We start from the raw sequence: 19,483 nt of genomic DNA on the forward strand, positions 1-19,483 counted from the left end.
CACAAACACAGCATTTTATTACGTAAGCTTTATTTTACATGTCAAATGACAAGGGAATTTATAGAAATCTTGATATTAATTAGCCAGAATTTAAGCAAGTTTAGTCTTTTGTTAACTAACTTTATGACATCATCTCTCCAGGAAGGCAAAGTGGTCCAACATCAGTAAGTGTGAGCAATGTTTTTAATGAATTCTGTGAGTTAAAGTTGGGACGCATGTTTCATTTTTTACAATCATTTCATCATTTTGATTTTAGGTTTTTTAGTCTTTTGTAAAATCACATAACTAACGAAAGCCTTTATGATATAATCTTCCAGGAAGTGACATCATTCTGGTTGCAAATCAGCAGAAGCATCAGGAAGTGTTACCGATGTATTTGTTTCCAGAATTCTGTGAGTTTGTGTGCTTTCATAGAAATACTTGGTTAAACAAGCATATTCATTTTAGAATATGACTTTAAAATGTGCTGCATAACAAGAATGACCCAGTTATCATTATAGTTTTAAACTGCAGAGCACTATTATATTATATTATATTATATTTTATCAGTTCTGTCCATGTTCATATGTGCAATTTCTCATAAAACTGATTATGTTTGAATGGAATGCTTGGACAAATAAAACCTGCATTAAATGTGGATGCAGAGGAACAAAGGCTGATAATGGGCAAGACAGTAAAGTGCTCTGCAATTACACCAGCAGGACGTAATTGACTGGGAGAAGAACAGACCATGTCTGATCATCGGTGAACAACAAAAGAGCAGGTACCATCTCTGATGATCGTCTGAGAGACAAAGACAAATGAACCTCCATCCAGGATCCTACAGGTGATGCGTCCTGTTAACTTGATTCAGTTAGACAGCCCTCACATCTCCAGATGTGGTGTCTTTACAGGTTGAAAATACAGTAAAACTAATCCTGCGAATGACAGTAGTCTTCAGTGGGGCTGACGATATATACACGCTCAAATCTGTTCTTTCATTTACTTTTTCATCCTTGTTTGCAAGATATCACATTTGCAGTTATAAACAATAGCTTTCTTAGCAATATTTTCTTCACAATGTCTATGTTTGCATTTCAACACTAGCTGCTAGACAGAGTTTCCTCTAAGAGCTGTACCCTTGATCCGAGCACGTATCCTATGATACTAACGTCCAACACAGACCCTCCTGGTGGCCATCAGGAATCCCCCTGTGGACGAGTCTGTGCTTTATTCTGAGCTCCAGTTCTCCCCACGGGTCCCCAGGCACCGCCGGGGTCATGGATAACCCAGGCACGGTGTCAGCAATTCGTCTGAGATGCCATGAGTTCATGATAGACCTCAGCTCAGGAGGAGATCCACACATGATGAGAGTAGTGTGGGGTCATGGAGTTCATTAGAGACTCTTGCTGTCAGACTCCACACAGAAAACCAAGCAGAACCGGGCACGTTTTCTAGATTTATAACTTGGGGGGATGCCATAGACTTCTGTTGTTTTTATATAAAGCTTATTGACTTACAGACTGCCTAATTTATTTATTTTCTAGAAATGTTCGAAAACCAGATGTCTCCTAAAAAAAGGTTTATTTAGGTTTACCTCACTTCTAAAGGACAATTTTGTTCTTAAATTACGTTCAGTAAATCCACATGATTTAATTTGTTATTTTGTCGCCTGAATTAGAGAAACTCATATGAAAATACAAATATTTGTGCTGCCTGCTGGTCATTTTCAGTAGACTGACTAAAAAATCTGAAAGGCCCGTTTCGTTTCGCGCATGCGTATTTCTATTCTCTTTATAATTAGAATGACGGCCCTGCATAATAATTAGAACCGTCACAAAGGTCAGAAGTCAAAAATCGATTTAAATTAAATCTATGAATTATAAATGAATCCTTATTAACTCCATATTAAGTGACGATGAATTATTACAAACTATATTTCGTGTATAAACGTAAGTTTGGGGCTATACAACATAATCAGTTTTAGTGTTAATGTGGGCTATTTTTATTATTTATTTATTTATTTATTTTAAAGAAAAGACACTTAGTCTTTACTTTTCTCTACTGGAAACTTCCATTTGAAAGAACACGCTTGATGAAAAAAGTCAGTTTGTCAGAAAAAAAGTTTGTTTTACTTGTAGCCTTTTATCAAGCCATTGCAAATATATCAGTACAGAAGTATTATGCATTATATATAAAACATTATATATTGATGTACCATCATAAATAAAAACGAATTTCTTTGCTGCCTGTATCTGGAATATGAAAGATGAACAAGCCGTTTGATGAACAAACGATCCATATTTTTCATAAGATTGATTTAAAACTCGTGCAGATATTCGAGTTACCTAAAAAGTGGCGTTTTATTTATTTATGGCTTACAAGATATGACACTGCGAATATATATATATTATTTTTATTATATTATATATATTAATCTGACTCGATTCAAATGAAACTTTCCCACGAACGTGTTTTATATTTTATTAATTTATAGACTATAACCCATTTCATGACCTTGCTGAAAGCAAAACAATGTTTCGTCTAAAAATGGCTTATGTACATCTATAAAGTTCACAGTATTGAGTTCTTCTACTTAATATTAGGCTACATAAGTTTTAATCCGTTCATAAAATCTTAATAATAAACCTATAGCTTAGGCCTATATCTAATGATAAACTTTGCGTGTTAAACTGTGAATTAATTGACTGTATATAACGAAATTCTTATTCAAGCCACATTGAAGAATAGACTAGCTAATTAATATTACGATGATTTAAAAAAGAAAAAGGAAAAAAAAAGGAAAAAAGGTTTTGTAGCTAAAATGCTCTCTTACCTTAAGGGGGTATTATTTTAGTCCCTTTGCTTCAACAGTTTCTGCAAAAGATATCAAACTATTTGAAAACTACCGCTTCAAGCATGTCAAGACTGCAACTTTAGGAAAATGAACATCAGTTTGTCTCTCAAAGTTATGAAAACTATCTTTATTAGCAAAAGTACAAACAAAAGCACATTTACGCACGAAATCATTAATGAAAATTGTTTAATCAAATGTTGCATCGTACATGAAATCCAACAGCCCCCCATCGCCCACCCTGACAGCCCAAAAAAAAGTCCTCTGCAGGTTTGAGGTGTAATATTTTACACCGAGAAAAATGTTGGAAAATACACCAATAATATTTATTGTCGAGCCCCAGAAAAGTATAACCTTAAGTGCTGTGGTTGATTGTTTCGATCATGTATACAGGAAGTTGATGAGCAGAAAAATAAATACAGCTAAATAAATAAATGTTAAATTCATTGTGTCCGCTTCTCAGCTAGAACAAACGTGTTTTATCTCAAGTTTTACCCAGTTATTTCTGTTATTTTGGATCAATGCATATCCCCTCGTTCAAAAAAAAAAAAAAAGCAAATAAATTGGACAATTAAATTGTTGAATAAATGAATCAAAAGTTATCTTATAAAGTATTTTTTATAGCACGTGTACTGTTCAAATCAGAGATCATGAGAAAGAGAGTAAAGATCTTCACATTTTCACGAATATCATTGCTATATAAACCGACACTTAAGAGAGAGTTTCTGCGTCCTCCGTGACTGTTTAGTTTTTTATGTCTGTAAATGCTCACCAAATGTCCCCATCTCCATCTTCCTCTCACTGAATGGACATGTAGGGCCAGTTGAAACTGCTCCCAGATAGCAGCATATCCCTGATGAGGGTCTCAATGGGCGTTTTACCCACCAGCCGAACGAAGAAAAGCTGTTCTATGACGGTGGAGGACACCATCCGGAGCGCGGGGAGCCTCAGCAGCAGCTTGCCGAAGCGTGTGGGCTGGCTCGGGTACTGACTCCTCACATACTCCTCCAGAGCACACTGAGATTTCTCCTGAAGACTTTCTATGTGCGGTACGTCTGAAAGACCGCATGCATCTACATGCAAAATGAATATAGCCAGGCATTAAACACACAGCATTCAGAAGAATATCATCTCTGGCATGTTTACATAAATCTTCAATATTTAACATGGTTCAGAGAAATAGTAAATAGAGCGTTTGCATTCATTTGTTTTCTTATAGTGAAACCCATAATTAATTAATTTGAAAATCTAATTGTCTCAGTCAAAGGAGGATGGATACAACAAATTAACGAAACGAATTAAACACTGAATGCTGCATTATTTGTAGCTATAGGATATGTTTAAAACTTTAATAGAAACTTCTTAGAGAGTCATTAAAACAATAATAAGAGGAAACCTCTCAAAATAACATTTTGGGGCACATTTTATTTATTTATTTATTTTGGAATATTAGGCTACTAACAATTCACTGTTCTTCAAAAACAGGTTATACTTTATCAAAACAAACATCAGCGTGTGACTTTTAAAGTGTCCACTTTTCTGTCTTCAGCCTGTTTTCTTGGCGCATTCGGTCAACCTAAATGTCTTGTGGCGCGGTTTTGATCAAAACAAAACATTTCATTTATATTTGTGGACGGTGTGTAACTACATTTATAATAAATTAAAAAATGTCAATGAATCCCGTTACTGAAACGAAGTACCCGCGTACTCCAGTGTCGGCGTACTGTTGCTATAGTAACACCCGAGTCTTAGCGAGTTTCTGTTTAGCGCGCTCTGCTTAACACTCGAACTTTAATTACGTGGGTTAAACTTTGTTTGAACATTCTTTAAACGTTGTGAAAACGTTGCTATGATATATATGCTTATATTTAATAGGCTATATATATATATATATATATATATATATATATATATATATATATATATATATATGTGTGTGTGTGTGTGTGTGTGTGTGTGTGTGTGTGTGTGTGTGTGTGTGTGTGTGTGTGTGTGTGTGTGTGTGTGTGTGTGTGTATTTTATTTAACTAGCAATATTGAGTAATGCTGATTTTATATTCTTATTCAAAATTATAATATCATGGAAATACCATTAGCCTATTTTTAATCAACCTACACGCTTCAAATCTGAATGTACGCAGATGGTACTTTTGACATATTAAAACAAACTTTGCGGAACAAATAGCATTATGTTAAAAATTAGCTAACTAAACTGCGCATTTTACTTGATCTTGAATCATTCGGGCCTACCTGATGTGAATAGCACTATTGCTTTGGCACAGCTGTATTCGGCGGAGTCCACCTGCAGGGCCTTCAGTTTCTCCACCTGTTCCTGGAAGAATCGGATATGATCCATGAAAGCTACGACGCGGTCCGCGGACATCGGGGACGCGTGGAGCCCAGCAGCTGCGAGGAGAGAAGCCGCGTGGAGAGGCATGGAGCACTGCGCAGCGTTCAGCACGAAAAGTTCACTCCAGGTGAGTCTCAGAAGAGACACCTGATCCGTGATTTGGAGATCAGGAAAGAAAGGGATGTTCCTGGCCCATTCCACCGCACTGAAGAGCAAACGAGCAGCCAGCTCGCAGATGTTTTCAATGCCCATGATGTTACCCGACTGCATGCACTGGTTTCCGTATCTGGAGGTTGGATATGGCTCAGCCCGAAGCAGGAGAGATATGTATCCGGATAGGTAGCATTGGCCATTCAGCGGATCTCCATTGGTCAGCGCGTAATGGCTTGGGTTTGGATGGTTCGGCGGCATTCTTCCTCGCTGAACCGCTATCAAAACAGAAGTAGATGGAGAAGAAATGTGCATAGAAATGACAGCGTGAATAAACACATTTCTTATCTTTATCTGTGCAGGCGGTAGATTAAACTCTCAGAAAAAAAGGTATTAATGATGTCACTGGCTCTTTACCCTTTCAAAAGTAACTTTTTTTCTACAAGTTTATGCCCTGCAATCAGATGATCTATCTATCTATCTATCTATCTATCTATCTATCTATCTATCTATCTATCTATCTATCTATCTATCTATCTATCTATCTATCTATCTATCTATCTATCTTTCTATCTATCTATCTATCTATCTATAACACGCCGTTTACACAATTAACTGCAAGTGCAATCAATATAGATCATGAAAACACAACACTGAAGTAAAATAATAATTAATATGAAATCTGTTCCTATGCAATAACGCAACTTTCCCTGTTCAGTGGTTGAATGGAGACTAACTCAGTAGTCTTTAGTAAATATTTGCTTAAAGGTTGGTTAAATAAGGTTGTATTATAACATGCAGAATTACTTTAAAATGCTTTTTATATCTCTATCTTTCTTTCTTCCATTTCTTTTCTAAATTCAAGTTTATGTATGCTACAAATGACGAAATCCACTGCACACTCACCTTCGCGTCTCATGCCCACTTTCAGGCATTTCTTCATGCGGCAGTACTGGCACTGGTTCCTGTGGTGCTGGTCCACCGGGCACGTTCTGTTGGCACGGCACGTGTACGTTAAGTTCCGCCGAACGCTCCGCTTGAAGAAACTTTTGCATCCCTCACAGGTGAACTGTCCGTAGTGCTTCCCGCTGGATTTTTCCCCGCAAACCACGCATTCAATGTGCTGCTGGTTCTGCGCCGAGTTCTGTCCTTTATCCTCCGCGGAAGGCAGTCCGGTGTTTGGAGAGTGCGCGGCTGAGCTCACGTGGTGGTGATGGTGGTGGTCTCCCCCCGGTCCGCTCTGATCATCCAGAGATCCCTCCGGTGCCAGTTCCTCCTGCGGATCTCTCCACACGCTCACCACCATGGCCATGGCTGGACTATGAACCTTTTACGCGTCTTGTAGAATTATTCAAGATGAAGAAGGCCGGTCGTGTTTTATCCATACAGAAGAACCAATAGATATGGAAAGCGCATCGATGAGACTGGAGACATGTGTCCAAACAGGTCAGACAACAAGACTGGATATAAAACAATCACGCCGGTAGTCCGTGCTGGTGGTGTCTTCGTGCGTAAAAGAGACAATCGGAAACCCCAAATGAATCAGATCCGAGGAGAGCAAAGACACGGCGTAGCGCAGCCTTCTGTCGGCATGATGGACATGAGCATGAATGGAAGACTTCAACTTTAACTAAAAACAGGAGTATCCGTGAGAACAGAGCTGAACGGACTCAACTTTGGCATGATGCTGATCCAAATGACCACACCTTCACTTGGTCTTACGCGCTTCAGCGGTGGTCCATTGAATGGTTTGTATTCTGGACCCTTTCTGTTATTAAAACACAGAAGTGGGAGGCTCCTTTCAGCTCGGAAGCTCTGTTTGATTGGCCATTTAGCTCACATCCTTCCAAAGGCGTCTGGATGCAATTATGTGCTTCAAGTCTCTTTTAGCAAACACTGAGACCTTTATGTATTTGTATTTCTCTCTCACATTGGATAAGAATAGGATTGAACATTCAACTATTAAAGAAAACGGTAGGTTGCGCTTTTTATCTTTACCATCTTTACTGAATTCATTCTTCCATCTGATCATTTATCACTTTTGCAATTGACTAGTGCTGTAATTTAATCTAACGCTCGAAAAATAAAAGGACTGGCACCTAGTGTGAAAAAAATTATATTAAAGTCCAGCTCTTTATATATATATATAGAGAGAGAGAGAGAGAGAGAGAGAGAGAGAGAGAGAGAGAGAGATTAAATATCTTTTGATTGTATGACTTTTATTTTATATATATTAAGACACTACCCTTTTTATTTTTGTATTATATATATATATATATATATATATATATATATATATATATATATATATGCACTAGTCAATTTGGATATATTATCCTATTTTGCTCCCATAACTTGTAAGAAATCTCTGCTTCAGTAGTCTAATCTGATTTACAGTTTTAACACTATCTATTTTCTGAAGGTTTTTACAGAGGTTTTTCATTATAACATTCTGATACTAATAGCATGGTGAAAGTTTATTTTTGTTGTCTAGCTGACAAAACGTTTAATATGTGAACAAAAAGATTTTTGGAAACTGGCCAATGCTGTTTAGATTTCTTTTCTGTAAATGAATGCAAATGAGTGCATATTTAATTAGATAATGCATCATTTGCCATTTAAACATAACATTTCAGAAAACATGTAAAACAAAACAATTGTCTTAATGTACTGTCAAAGGTTGGTCATATCTATTAGATTTTTTTTTTAATTATCATATATATCCGCAGTGTTTTACCTTACATATAAATAACCAAGGTATTTATAGCAGCAGCTATTCTAAAAAATATTATTAACAACAGTGATTGCACTTTCAGCAGCAACTATTCTCTTCATGCATAATTCAGTGAGTTCAAGGGTCACCATTTTTGCTTTGAGTTACTGATGGACCTCAAGACTGGGGATGGAGCAGAGTCACATGGTGTTTGTGAACAGGTTGCAGGAGCCGCATGTTAAAGGGTTAAAGCGATACAATGAGGAAAGACAAGGACAAAGCCCAGGGTCATATGTCAAAAGAAGGGACACTACTGCAAAAACAATGTTCTAGAATGATATTTTAACATTATTATCTATCCTTTTTTTTTCTTCTTTTTTTTTGTCAGGATTTCAAGCGCCATACTAATCTATCAAAGAAAACAAGGTAATATATATATATATATATATATATATATATATATATATATATATATATGTATGTGTATATATATATATATATATATATATATATATATATATATATGCATATATATTAGAGAGATAAATATATAGATTAGTAATATATAAATATTATATAATAAATAAATATTATAATAGATTCTTGCACTATGGGATCATAAATTTAGGTGCCTAAATCGCATGTAACAAATGTAACAAAAGGGCCACAGAGGCTCAGGGGAAGCCGGTGGTGTCAAAGGTCAACACATTTCACATTTTCACCTGCAGATGTGTGACCTCTGGAAGGACTGAGCTATTTGGAAGCCAAATGCATGCAGCTGGATCTCTGAGACTGAATGTACTGCAGCACATCTGGATGATACAAAGCAATCCAGGGCCTCCATTACGGCCCTTGATCTGTATTTAATTCATTTATTTCTGATAGCCTGACTGATTGTGAAATATTGATCAGTGTTGAATCAATAACTGTGGGTAACTGGTAGGAAAATAAACAACTTGCCGTCTTCTTAAACTCACTAAGCTTTGAGTTTCAGGTAGCCATGCGATCAGTATACTAGAGTATTGATTGTCTACATATGAGGGTCCTTGACTGAGTTTCCATAGGGTTAAGAATTCAACATACCACCATTAAACACAGTCAAGGGCTTTTCACACTTGAAAAGGTCTCTTCTTCATTTCAGTTCATGTGTTTTATGTCACCTGTGACCTTTCACTCCATCGGGGAATTGACAGTTTTTTAACCCTGTTACCCAAATACAGGTCCTTAATCTTGGTTTAAGGAAGGTGTTTCATTGCTATATGTTCTTAGTTCCCCTTTGTTGACCAATTAAATGTACGAGCTGTCGACAGAATATGGGATAAGTCTGACTCAGATGAGATTACACAGGACTGGTCTGTATCGTTTACCACTCTGTCAACAGCTTGGTACTTCATGTTTACTGGGGGACAAATCTATGTCAAAGGTCACAGGACCCTCTGTTGACCTGTTGAACAGATGGAAGCTTTTAGTTTCCCAGGCTGTCAGGGATCCCTCTCCAAGTGTGGGAAAGACTTGAGTCTTCACATTACATCATGGCTCTTAAACACACACACACACACAAACACACACACACACACACACACACACACACACATTTTACCACCCCTAAGGAAGGAAGCATTATGCCCTGGTGAGGCACTGAACTTAGTAAACAAATTACAGTAAATTAAAAGTTCTAAAATAAATTGGTGATATATTAAAATTCATTGGCAAAACTGTAAGTGCTGTACATTTGTAAAATTGATTTCTCCTATATTTAGTCAGTATGTGCGGATGCTTCACTTCAGTAAAATTTTAATTGTTTTTTTATTTATTAATATAATTAGATATATGTTTCATTAATTTAAGAGCAAGTAGTATAATAATAATAAGAATCTACCTAGTTCCATCAAAGTTTTGTAAGGTCTTCCATTTTAATTTGACCTTTGAACTCATAACGGTGACCTCTGACCCGGAGAGAGCAGACCTGTCCAGACTCTGGAGGATGGAATTAATAAGATCATTCAGTGAATTACATAATACGAAGAGTGGGACAGGTAGAAATGGATCCATCATCTCAGTCATGGCCATTGTTTTAGTATGATGACAGGACTTTGCCTTTTTGAGCTATAGTGGTCATCCAATGAGAATTGATCTGAATAGAATCAATTACTTGGTGAAATTGTTCCAGGTTCTTTATATTAAAAAAACGAATGGGGCTTTGAGCTCCAGATTTCTTTGAAAAAGAATATATGCTTTACCTTTTACATCTGAATGACAGAGTTTGTGCTGTTATATATGGGGAAATTAAAATACGGTCATTGGAAATGACATGTGTAGTGTCCATATTTCACCTCCGTGGACCATGCAATAGTTATGTATTATTTACTTCTATTATATGTATCATGAGCAATTAAATGTATTATTATTTTAGCATGTCTCTAACAGTTGTCTTTAAATGCATGATGGTAATTTTAAATAATTAAAAGTTCACGAGTTTGAATAGAGCTTTGCTGCCATCTGCTGTTGAGTATTTGACAAATAATATGCACTTTTACATGCACGTTTCAGTTCCAAGGAAAGATTGTTTTAATTTAGATGATTTAATCGGTCTTTGAGTCTTTTAGGTTTTTCACCATTAAGTAACATTTGAACTTTCTATTAGCTATTTTTTCTCTATTTCTCCTATTTGTGACTGGTGTAAGAATGTGTGTGTGTGTGTGTGTGTGTGTGTGTGTGTGTGTGTGTGTGTGTGTGTGTAATTACATTCAAATGTAAACTTAAAAAACTTGAAAATTAACATTTGAATTGTTCCACTGGCAACTAACTGAACAAAAAACAAACAAAAAAAAGTACCAAAATGACTTAAAATCGACCTGAAGTTAAAAAAGTTAAATATAAATATTTAAATCCTAAAAAAAATATAAATGAAAATACTGAAAACATATAACACAATTAATAAAACTAAAACTAAACTGAAGAAAATAAAAAAAATATGAATAAATGCTACAATAGTATGTAAAAACTAAAATAATATTAGTCATGACAGCTACTCTTCTTGTTTTATTCAGCTGAAGTATTATATATTTTGTAGTATTTTGCATCAGTCATATTTAAAAACATGAGAAAACTAACCCAAAAGTTTCAGAAACATAATTTAACCTCAATATTTTCTCTTAATTCCCACATTGTATTTACATTTACATTTTACATTTATGCATTTATCTTACAAAAGAATATGATTTACATTGTACTTGTACAGTGCATTATGCAAACATATTAATGTACGTAAGATTTAGTCTGTTCTGTCAAAGTCTGAAGCAAAAGTTAGTTTTCCGTCTGTAGATATCAGTTTAAATGAAAGTATGCTATTAAGATGCATTATGCAATAACCACATTTAACAGGCAGGTGGCAGTAAAGAGCAATGGAAGAAACTGTGAATGGATGATATTCTAATTAATTTAAATTTAATTTAACATAGTTCACTTTTGTATTGGATGTCAACAACGCAGAAAGTATTATAAATTTGGACTGAAGCCGTTTTTTTTTCTATTTACTTCCAGTTTCTTTTGTTTCACTATGATAGCCTACTGTATTCACATTTAAACGTTTTTTTTTTCTTCACGCCACTATGTGGTATTTCATACTATCATAATGTAATAGGTATAATAAAAAACAATCTCTTGTTCATTAGTAAAACACTTTGGGTGTACGAGTCTGTGAAGACCTTAGGAAAGCGGAAGAAGGGAGCAGCAAGCGGTCTTATCGATTGCGCATGCGCAGTCCGGTTGTTTTTCCACCAAGCGGAGGTATTAAAGCAGAGTCAGAGCCAGAGCGCAGAGATACAGCTGCATCTTCACATGCAGTTACAGCTAAACTCAATGATTAACAGACAAGTATAGCACTGAACCTGCCTGCAGCCTTTCTGCACGGCACAAACCTTAGATGGTTCATACAAAACATCTGACAGATGATTTGCTCTTTTTATTTTAAATAACTTACAGCTTAGTAAGATTTTCACCATGGTGCTCGGAAAGGTGAAAAACTTCTTTGTCAGCTACGACTGTCTCAATGACAGTAATGTCCCTGTCTTCGCCAGTGGGGACTCTGTCTCGGGTCGGGTGATCGTTGAAGTTACCGGAGAAATCCGCGTGAAATCTTTGAACATTCACGCCAAGGGACTGGCGAAAGTTCGCTGGACCGAGTCACGTAATGCTGGATCCAACACTGCCTACACACAGAATTTCACTGAAGAAGTGGAGTATTTAAACCACAAAGACGTCCTTATTGGACATGATCGAGGTAAGGAGCATTTTTTATTCAGCACTTTTTATTCACGAAAGATGTTTGTTGGACTACAATGACAGATGCTTCTTAGGTTACACTGTGTCTTTTGTTTGCTTGCTTGTCAATTCTGTCTATATCCACTTTTAGTTTTTACTTTGTGAACGATTTAATCCATTGGCATAGGTATAACAAATGAAAAATAAAAATAAAAGCGATACTTATGAACCCCTTATGCAGATGATGCTTGGTTGAAACGACGTCTTCATTGCTCCTAAAGAGTTCCAGTAATATTATTTAAAAAAAAAATCATCTTGAAATAGATATTTAATTATTTAAAATGTATCCTAGCACAATTAATGTTTAAATGAAATTGTCTGTTAGAGAACAAGAGCTTATAAACAAGCCCTTCTGTCCAAAACAACCAGTTAATCGTTTAGTTTAAATGGTTTCTTCGATATCTGTAATTAGCGATTTTCATATCCACATTCTCTTTATAATCATATCGTGACGTGATGTTTTTATTATACGTTACAGTTTCTTATATATACTGTTCTCGTAAGTTTGTAGCCTTTGTTAGAAGCGGTTTAAACCTGTTCAGAAACTGGTGGAGAGGTGGGGGTTGTGCGGACCGAGCCTCTGCTCGCTGATTGGTTGTAGTCAATCTTATCTCTTCGCTGATTGGTGGAAGTGCTCGTGTGCCCACCCGGTGATATCATATCTTTGCCCGAGTGTCAAGACTGCGACCCAACTTATTCGCAATAATCCAGGACTGATTGGAAGTTTATTATAATGTTATATTTTCATTCTACACCTTCTGCATCATTCTGCATTTGTTAGAAGTATTTGGGCCAGGTCAATTGTGATAGAACAACTACAACAGCAAGAAAAACAAGTGAATTTGCTACCCATGCCACTGGTCAGCATGACTTTGGTTATGTCAACTGAAAATATGAGGTCACCATAAATGTAACCTTTATATTCTACAATGTAATATTTTGAGGTATGTTTTTTTTTGTGTGTGGTTTGTCAAACTGAATTAAATGTACTCTGTAACAACCATTAAAATAGTGGAGTTTGAATGAAGTTTGAATGGAGTTTTAATTATGTCTTTTCTACTAATAAAGGAAGTAAAATTTTATTTATTTGCGTCTTGCGTATTTTTTAAACGTGTCTCTTCTTTTACACCTAAACCACGCTACAGTACACATGTGGCTTCCTTATGGAGGCGTATTCAAGGGAAAAGCATTCCGGTTCAGCCAATCATGAGCCGCCTAGTAATATATGCATGGGGAAATCCGGCAGAGAGATGCTGCTCGCGCCGGTTCAGTCTGGTCTTCTCTAGCTCTTGGCTGCCTTCGAATGACAGGCTCATAGTTATTCAAAGCAGGCTGTGGAACTGCTGAGGTGGCAGTAAAAAGAACAGAGACAGTAATTACACATTAAAAATAACAACGAAAGAAAACAACTGCTTCAACATGTTAATGACAAATTATTCCTGTTTTTATTTATGGCAAAATCTATTAACACAAGTCGTTGAAACTGCTGAGGTGAAAGTGAAAGAATGAACAAAAACTTTAATATCAGAAAATAAACCAAAAACAATAACTGTTAATACAAATTAGTATATTTAGGACTAAATATATATTAGAGCATTACATTTTTAATTAGTATTTTGTTTGTATGTGCATAGATTTAAAGGTTTCACTGATGTGACTTGGTCTATATGTTCACCCTTTTTTATTTTGAAAAGAATAATTTTTTTTGCTGACATTGTTTTAAAATGTTATGTTCTCTCATTCATTGAAAAATTAAGACCATGTGGGTCGTATCTCTGTCTTTGTGTTGTGTTTAGGGCTCTTGAGGAATATTACAGGTATGGTATATTGGTATATCGAATTTTATTCTCCTTTGTTTTAGATGATGACAGCTGCGATGAAGGCTTCACCATTCTTCACTCAGGGCGACACGAGTTTCCCTTCAGCTTCGAACTGCCCCAGATGTAAGTAAATCTCTTGCCTGATTATACAGATATATAAGGTATCAACTGAAATACTTACATAATTTTTTCATTCCTCTTTCCAGGCCTTTGGCGACCTCCTTTGAAGGTAAACATGGTAGTGTGCGGTACTGGGTGAAGGCAGAGCTTCATAGACCATGGCTCCTGCCCATGAAAACCAAGAAGGAGTTCACCGTCTTTGAGCACATTGACATCAACACTCCATTGTTACTGGTAAGATAAAAGCATTTCAAGCCTAATCACCTTACAATGTAAAACAGAATGTTTGCTTGAGCTGTGGTATGATTTTAGAGGTTCTTATATTGTCCTTTTTTCATCTATAGTCTCCTCAGGCTGGCACAAAGGACAAAACCCTTTGCTGTTGGTTCTGCACCTCAGGGCCTGTATCACTAAGTGCCAAAATTGAGAGGAAGGGCTACACTCCAGGTGAGATTATAAATCTGCTTGTTGATGGACAGTTAGCCACCAGTTAACCACTTATTTGAAAGTCTTGTGTGATTTTGCCGCTTGTTCAGATTAAGTCAATTTGATTGATTGTGTTTACAGGAGAGTCTATCCAGATTATCGCAGAGATTGAAAACTGCTCTTCCCGTGTTGTCGTGCCAAAGGCAGCCATCTACCAAACCCAAACCTTCTTTGCCAAAGGGAAGGTCAAGGAGATCAAACAACTCGTAGCTAACCTCCGAGGAGATCCTCTACCATCTGGCAAGACAGAGACTTGGGATGGCAAGATGCTCAAGATCCCACCAATATCGCCTTCCATTTTGGACTGCAGCATCATCCATGTGGAATATTCACTCATGGTGAGTCTACAAACCTTTTGATTCATGAAAAGATGAAGTGCTTGCCAATATCGGCCATGCAACTAACTTCTTGCTTCCCAACAGGTGTATGTGGACATCCCTCGAGCTGTCAACTTGACCCTGAACCTGCCCCTGGTGATCGGGACCATTCCTCTCCACTCCTTTGGCAGTCGCACCTCTTCTGTCAGCAGTCAGTGCAGCATGGCTATGAGCTGGTTGGGATTGCCTGAGAGACCTGAAGGTATGACACAAATCTTAAACTTCTTATCAGGCCCTTTAGATTATGGGTACACAGTCCTGCTCCTTGAGGATCACCTTCTTTCAGAGTTTACTTCCCAGAGTCTCCAATAAATCCAAAGGAAGATCTCCAGGAGTAGGACTGAGCCACACTGATTAAGATGCCAAAGATGCTTCCACGTCTGTTCGACATGAAGCGATCAGCATGGAAGTCTTTTTTGATCTAACTGTTGATTTTGTCCTCAACTCTTGTAGCTCCACCAAGCTACTCTGAAATCATCACCGATGAGGAGCGACAGAACAACTTGGAGCTCCCAGCTGTGAGGGATGAGATTGAAGGACCACTTTATGCTTACATCCATGAGTTCCGCTTCCAGCCTCCACCCCTGTATTCTGAGGTACATTGAGTCCCCAGACTTTGTAGCTTGTATCTTGCTAATGCGAACTTGAGTTCCTATATTCTGTAACCTCATTCTTCTACCTTGATAGGTTGATCCCCATCCTGAGCAGGTGTGCGACACCATGGACAGGAGACCAGATACCTGTCCATCCCGCTGAAGGAGTGACCACACCTGACCAGTGCTGTCAGGGATCTCTTATCTCTACAACCTCAACTGGGGTTTGTTCTTTCTCCGTGAGGAGACATGAGCGTCCATCTTGGTGATGCAGATGGATATCCACCAGGAAACACTCCCAATCCAGGTCGAGTCCAGCTCAGTGGACTCAAATCCACTGAAGATCTTGAGTGATTCCCTTCCCCCTCCATCCTTGGTGAAAGGGGTACAGACAAGATTTGTCGGAGTAAAACTGTGCCCTTGACACCAAAATGGACTAAACGCAACACCACTTAGTGCAAGAATGGTGTCCAAACATCTCCAGCCTTGTTCTGGATGTGATTCTTCACTTATTTGAATGATTAGACCGAATCATCTCGAAGATTTATCGGTGATCATTGTACTAGGTGCAACAAATAACTCCAACCATCCTGCATCCACTCCCAACAGAATAATGACAGACTGTCTTTTTGTCAATTGTTTGTCATTTCTCAACTTCGAAGAAGTGGCTTTACCACATTGATTTTCTTTTTAAGAAGCGTTTTAAGAACGTCAGAAACTGTAGATGTGGATACATCAATACCTGCTCGAAAGCATTATGGGTAGGATTCTGACATGCCACGTTGCCTTTCTGCTTGAAAGAAACTGCGAGAGCATCAACCTGAACATGGCACTGATTCAAGTGGCAAAAGAAAAGAGACCATTGATGGCGAATGAAGAGGACACTCCTCGAGATTCCTGAAGACATTCCTGAATCAGTCCTAATATTCTCACTGTTACGAGTTACGCAGAGAACCGCACTCCAAAACTCGTTTAGAACCGCGTACTATATGTGCAACTAATAGCTAACTAGACTCTTGGACATATTCTTTTATTTTTTATGTACTCCTCTGCCTGTGGCTTGTTGGCATAGGCCTTTTTTTGTTTAAAGACAATTAGCACTTTTCATCAGTTGCATTCAAAGTGCATACCGAAGCTTGACAAACATATGCTCTGACGTTTATATGTGATTCTAGGCATGTTTGTTTACATAAATCTGCTGTTAACAGACAACCTTAGACTAATGAATCAATCTTTGTGGCCTTGGCACAAAAACCATGTTTGTTTTTAATCAGTTTATGGCTGAATTTGTGCGCTGTGCTGACATGTACCTATTAAAAAGGGACTATGTACTTTTTGTGAACTGTATGCATCCTTACCTTGATGTTTGTGTTGGGTCATGGTAAAAATTGTTGCAGTTTTGTTTCGTCTTTTGAGTGTTTTACTTCAGATACTACAAGAACATTCTCAAACATGCACTTACAGGGAATCAAAGAACCCTCATAGAGACTGAATCTGAAATGCATACTGCATATAGGAAGCTTCAGTCAGGCTGGTCCAGAGCTAATTAAACTAGCTTCCATTTTTTTCCATTTCAAGGGTTGATGGGTGATCTGGGTATTAAGCTAACTCCCAAATTGAATGGTGCAATATCTGCTGTGTGTTTCCACAGTTTAGTATTCTCGGCTTGTTTCTAACTTTTGTATCATTTTGTAGGTTGTCTGTATGTTTGTCTGTTTTTGCTCCAGTCGGTTCAAATAAATATGCCATTTTATACAACAACTAAAGTTGAATTTTTATTTTATTATTTGTTAGAACTGAATTGAACTTGTTGGAACAAGAACATCAATTTACACAAGAGAGCATGACATATTTGGCAAACACAAATATGGAAAAAAAAAAATGGAAATGAGGTTGTATATCATAGTCGAGGCTATTGCCTAATGCTCATGTCAAAAGAACAAAAAAGATCCAGAGACGGCGGTTACATCATGTGCTCTGCCGTGTCTAGAATTGTGACCCAGGTTTGTGAAACCTGATGGGATTAAATGTAAAACAACACGAAGCCTATATAGACAGACAGGTGTTACATATCCCAAGGCGAGATCTTTAACCAGTTGGCAGTGTTGACAGGCTTCATTGTGGAACATTTCACCACCAGAATTTACATTTTGTTTGCATTTAATTTGTACAACCTCTAAAGTTGAAAATTTGTGAATGTATTTATATGATTCTACTTCAGTGCATTCAGTTGGCTTCACAGGCATTGACTTCCTTTCAGAGGAAATGTCTTTTCCTGTCTGTCCTCTTGGCATTCCAGCAGACAGGCCATCCAAGGACCAGATGCTGACGTAGCACAAGGAGTTCGTTGTCTGTGCTTACACTGGCCTCATGTGCGCTAGGAACACTTCATATTTTCCACTCCTCCTCCCAGACTCAAATGGAGCAGATGTTTGCTCCCAAGAGCTGTAAGTGGACCACTAACCTACTTTCCCTCTGCTGGTCAGGGATAAAACTGGATCTCTTCAGCTCATTAGAGCTTATTGCTGTAAATGGAGTGTAAAAAGCTCAGGTTTACAGCTGGAAATGTCAATTAAATTAAGATATACATCAGAAGATTAATCACTAGGATTAAATAGAGTATTAAACAAATTAATTTTAGTACACATTTGCATATGTGAGTATACAGTATATGTAGGTGACACAATGGGAACTAAAAGTTTGAAACAAACAACATAAAATTCTGCAACTGGACTTTATTGGACTTGACTACGTACCTAATAATCAGTCAAAAGTTTAGTGTATCCATAAAACATTTTAAAACATTCATAATAATAAGAAATGTTTCTTGAGCAGCAAATCATCATATTAGAATGATTTCTGAAGGATCATGTGACACTAAAGACTGGAGGAATGGTGCTGAAAATTCAGCTTGGACATCACTACATTCTAAAATATATTCAAATATAAAAAGTTGTTTTAAATTTTACATTTAATATTTCACAATATTCCCTTTTTACAGTATTTTTGAGCAAATAAATGCAGCCTTGGTGACCATAAGAGACAAAAACATAAAAAAATAATAATTCAGGTGTCTCCAGATATGTAGCCTACTTTAGGTGATGAACTTGAAAAGACCTGTGACAGGCTGTGTGTGTGTGTGTGTGTGTGTGTGTGGCAGGTGTTTACTGCACTGCAGGATTAACCTGTGGAAAACAATTAGCTTGCGTCATCTGCGCTCTGTGTGCAGGGTTTAACCCGCCATACATGCTTCAACACATATCAAAAAGACTAGTGAAGAGAACATATAGCCTACCAGAGTCTAGACAAGCAGACGAAAGAATGAATGTTTTGAATGTTTGGATTTCTTCCAAGATTTTTTTTTTTTCCAGTTTAAACCTAGCTACCTACAAAGAAGCCCTAAAACAAATATAATTCATCTATGATATTGGTGCTTTTTTCATTCGCAACAGGTGCAAACACTGACGTGAGTGTGAAGCTTCATTCCCCTCTTACATAATGTCATGGATCTAAATATGCATGGAGGACACTTTCATAACTGTAAGGTTATGCCAGAAGCGGCGGGACATGTTTCTAAGAAGGGACGTGCTCTGCGAGTCAGGGATTGTCAGTCAGTCAGTGACGGTGCTGCCAGAGGGGTCAGTAATGACACGCAGCACACCCCGACTTTCAGCTGAGTCAGTGTAACCAGTGGTCAGCAATGCATGCTCCGCCTCCT

At 37.4% G+C, this 19,483-nt stretch overlaps 2 protein-coding genes across 3 annotated transcripts; one reads left to right on the plus strand and one right to left on the minus strand.

The window, feature by feature from the left end:
• Window positions 1–3,382: 3,382 nt before the first annotated feature.
• Window positions 3,383–7,087, minus strand: LOC113054598 (nuclear receptor subfamily 2 group F member 1-B-like). 2 transcript variants are annotated; one of them, XM_026220258.1, is made up of 3 exons: window positions 6,240–7,087; window positions 5,084–5,608; window positions 3,383–3,906 (listed from the first exon to the last, which is right to left on the minus strand). In XM_026220258.1, exons 1-3 carry the CDS (start codon window positions 6,643–6,645, stop codon window positions 3,632–3,634), a joined length of 1,206 nt encoding a protein of 401 aa, XP_026076043.1. In that variant the 5' UTR covers window positions 6,646–7,087; the 3' UTR covers window positions 3,383–3,631. The 2 variants fall into 2 exon arrangements, with proteins under 2 accessions (XP_026076043.1, XP_026076042.1); XM_026220257.1 differs by having other exon boundaries at window positions 5,084–5,611.
• A 4,761-nt stretch (window positions 7,088–11,848) lies between these two features.
• Window positions 11,849–17,526, plus strand: LOC113054597 (arrestin domain-containing protein 3-like). Its single transcript, XM_026220256.1, has 8 exons — window positions 11,849–12,328; window positions 14,231–14,312; window positions 14,396–14,543; window positions 14,654–14,756; window positions 14,877–15,133; window positions 15,218–15,374; window positions 15,626–15,768; window positions 15,860–17,526. Exons 1-8 carry the CDS (start codon window positions 12,049–12,051, stop codon window positions 15,926–15,928), a joined length of 1,239 nt encoding a protein of 412 aa, XP_026076041.1. The 5' UTR covers window positions 11,849–12,048; the 3' UTR covers window positions 15,929–17,526.
• Window positions 17,527–19,483: the final 1,957 nt, after the last annotated feature.

The sequence above is a fragment of the Carassius auratus genome, chromosome 35, assembly GCF_003368295.1.
Source record: "Carassius auratus strain Wakin chromosome 35, ASM336829v1, whole genome shotgun sequence".
Classification (NCBI taxonomy): Eukaryota; Metazoa; Chordata; class Actinopteri; order Cypriniformes; family Cyprinidae; genus Carassius; species Carassius auratus.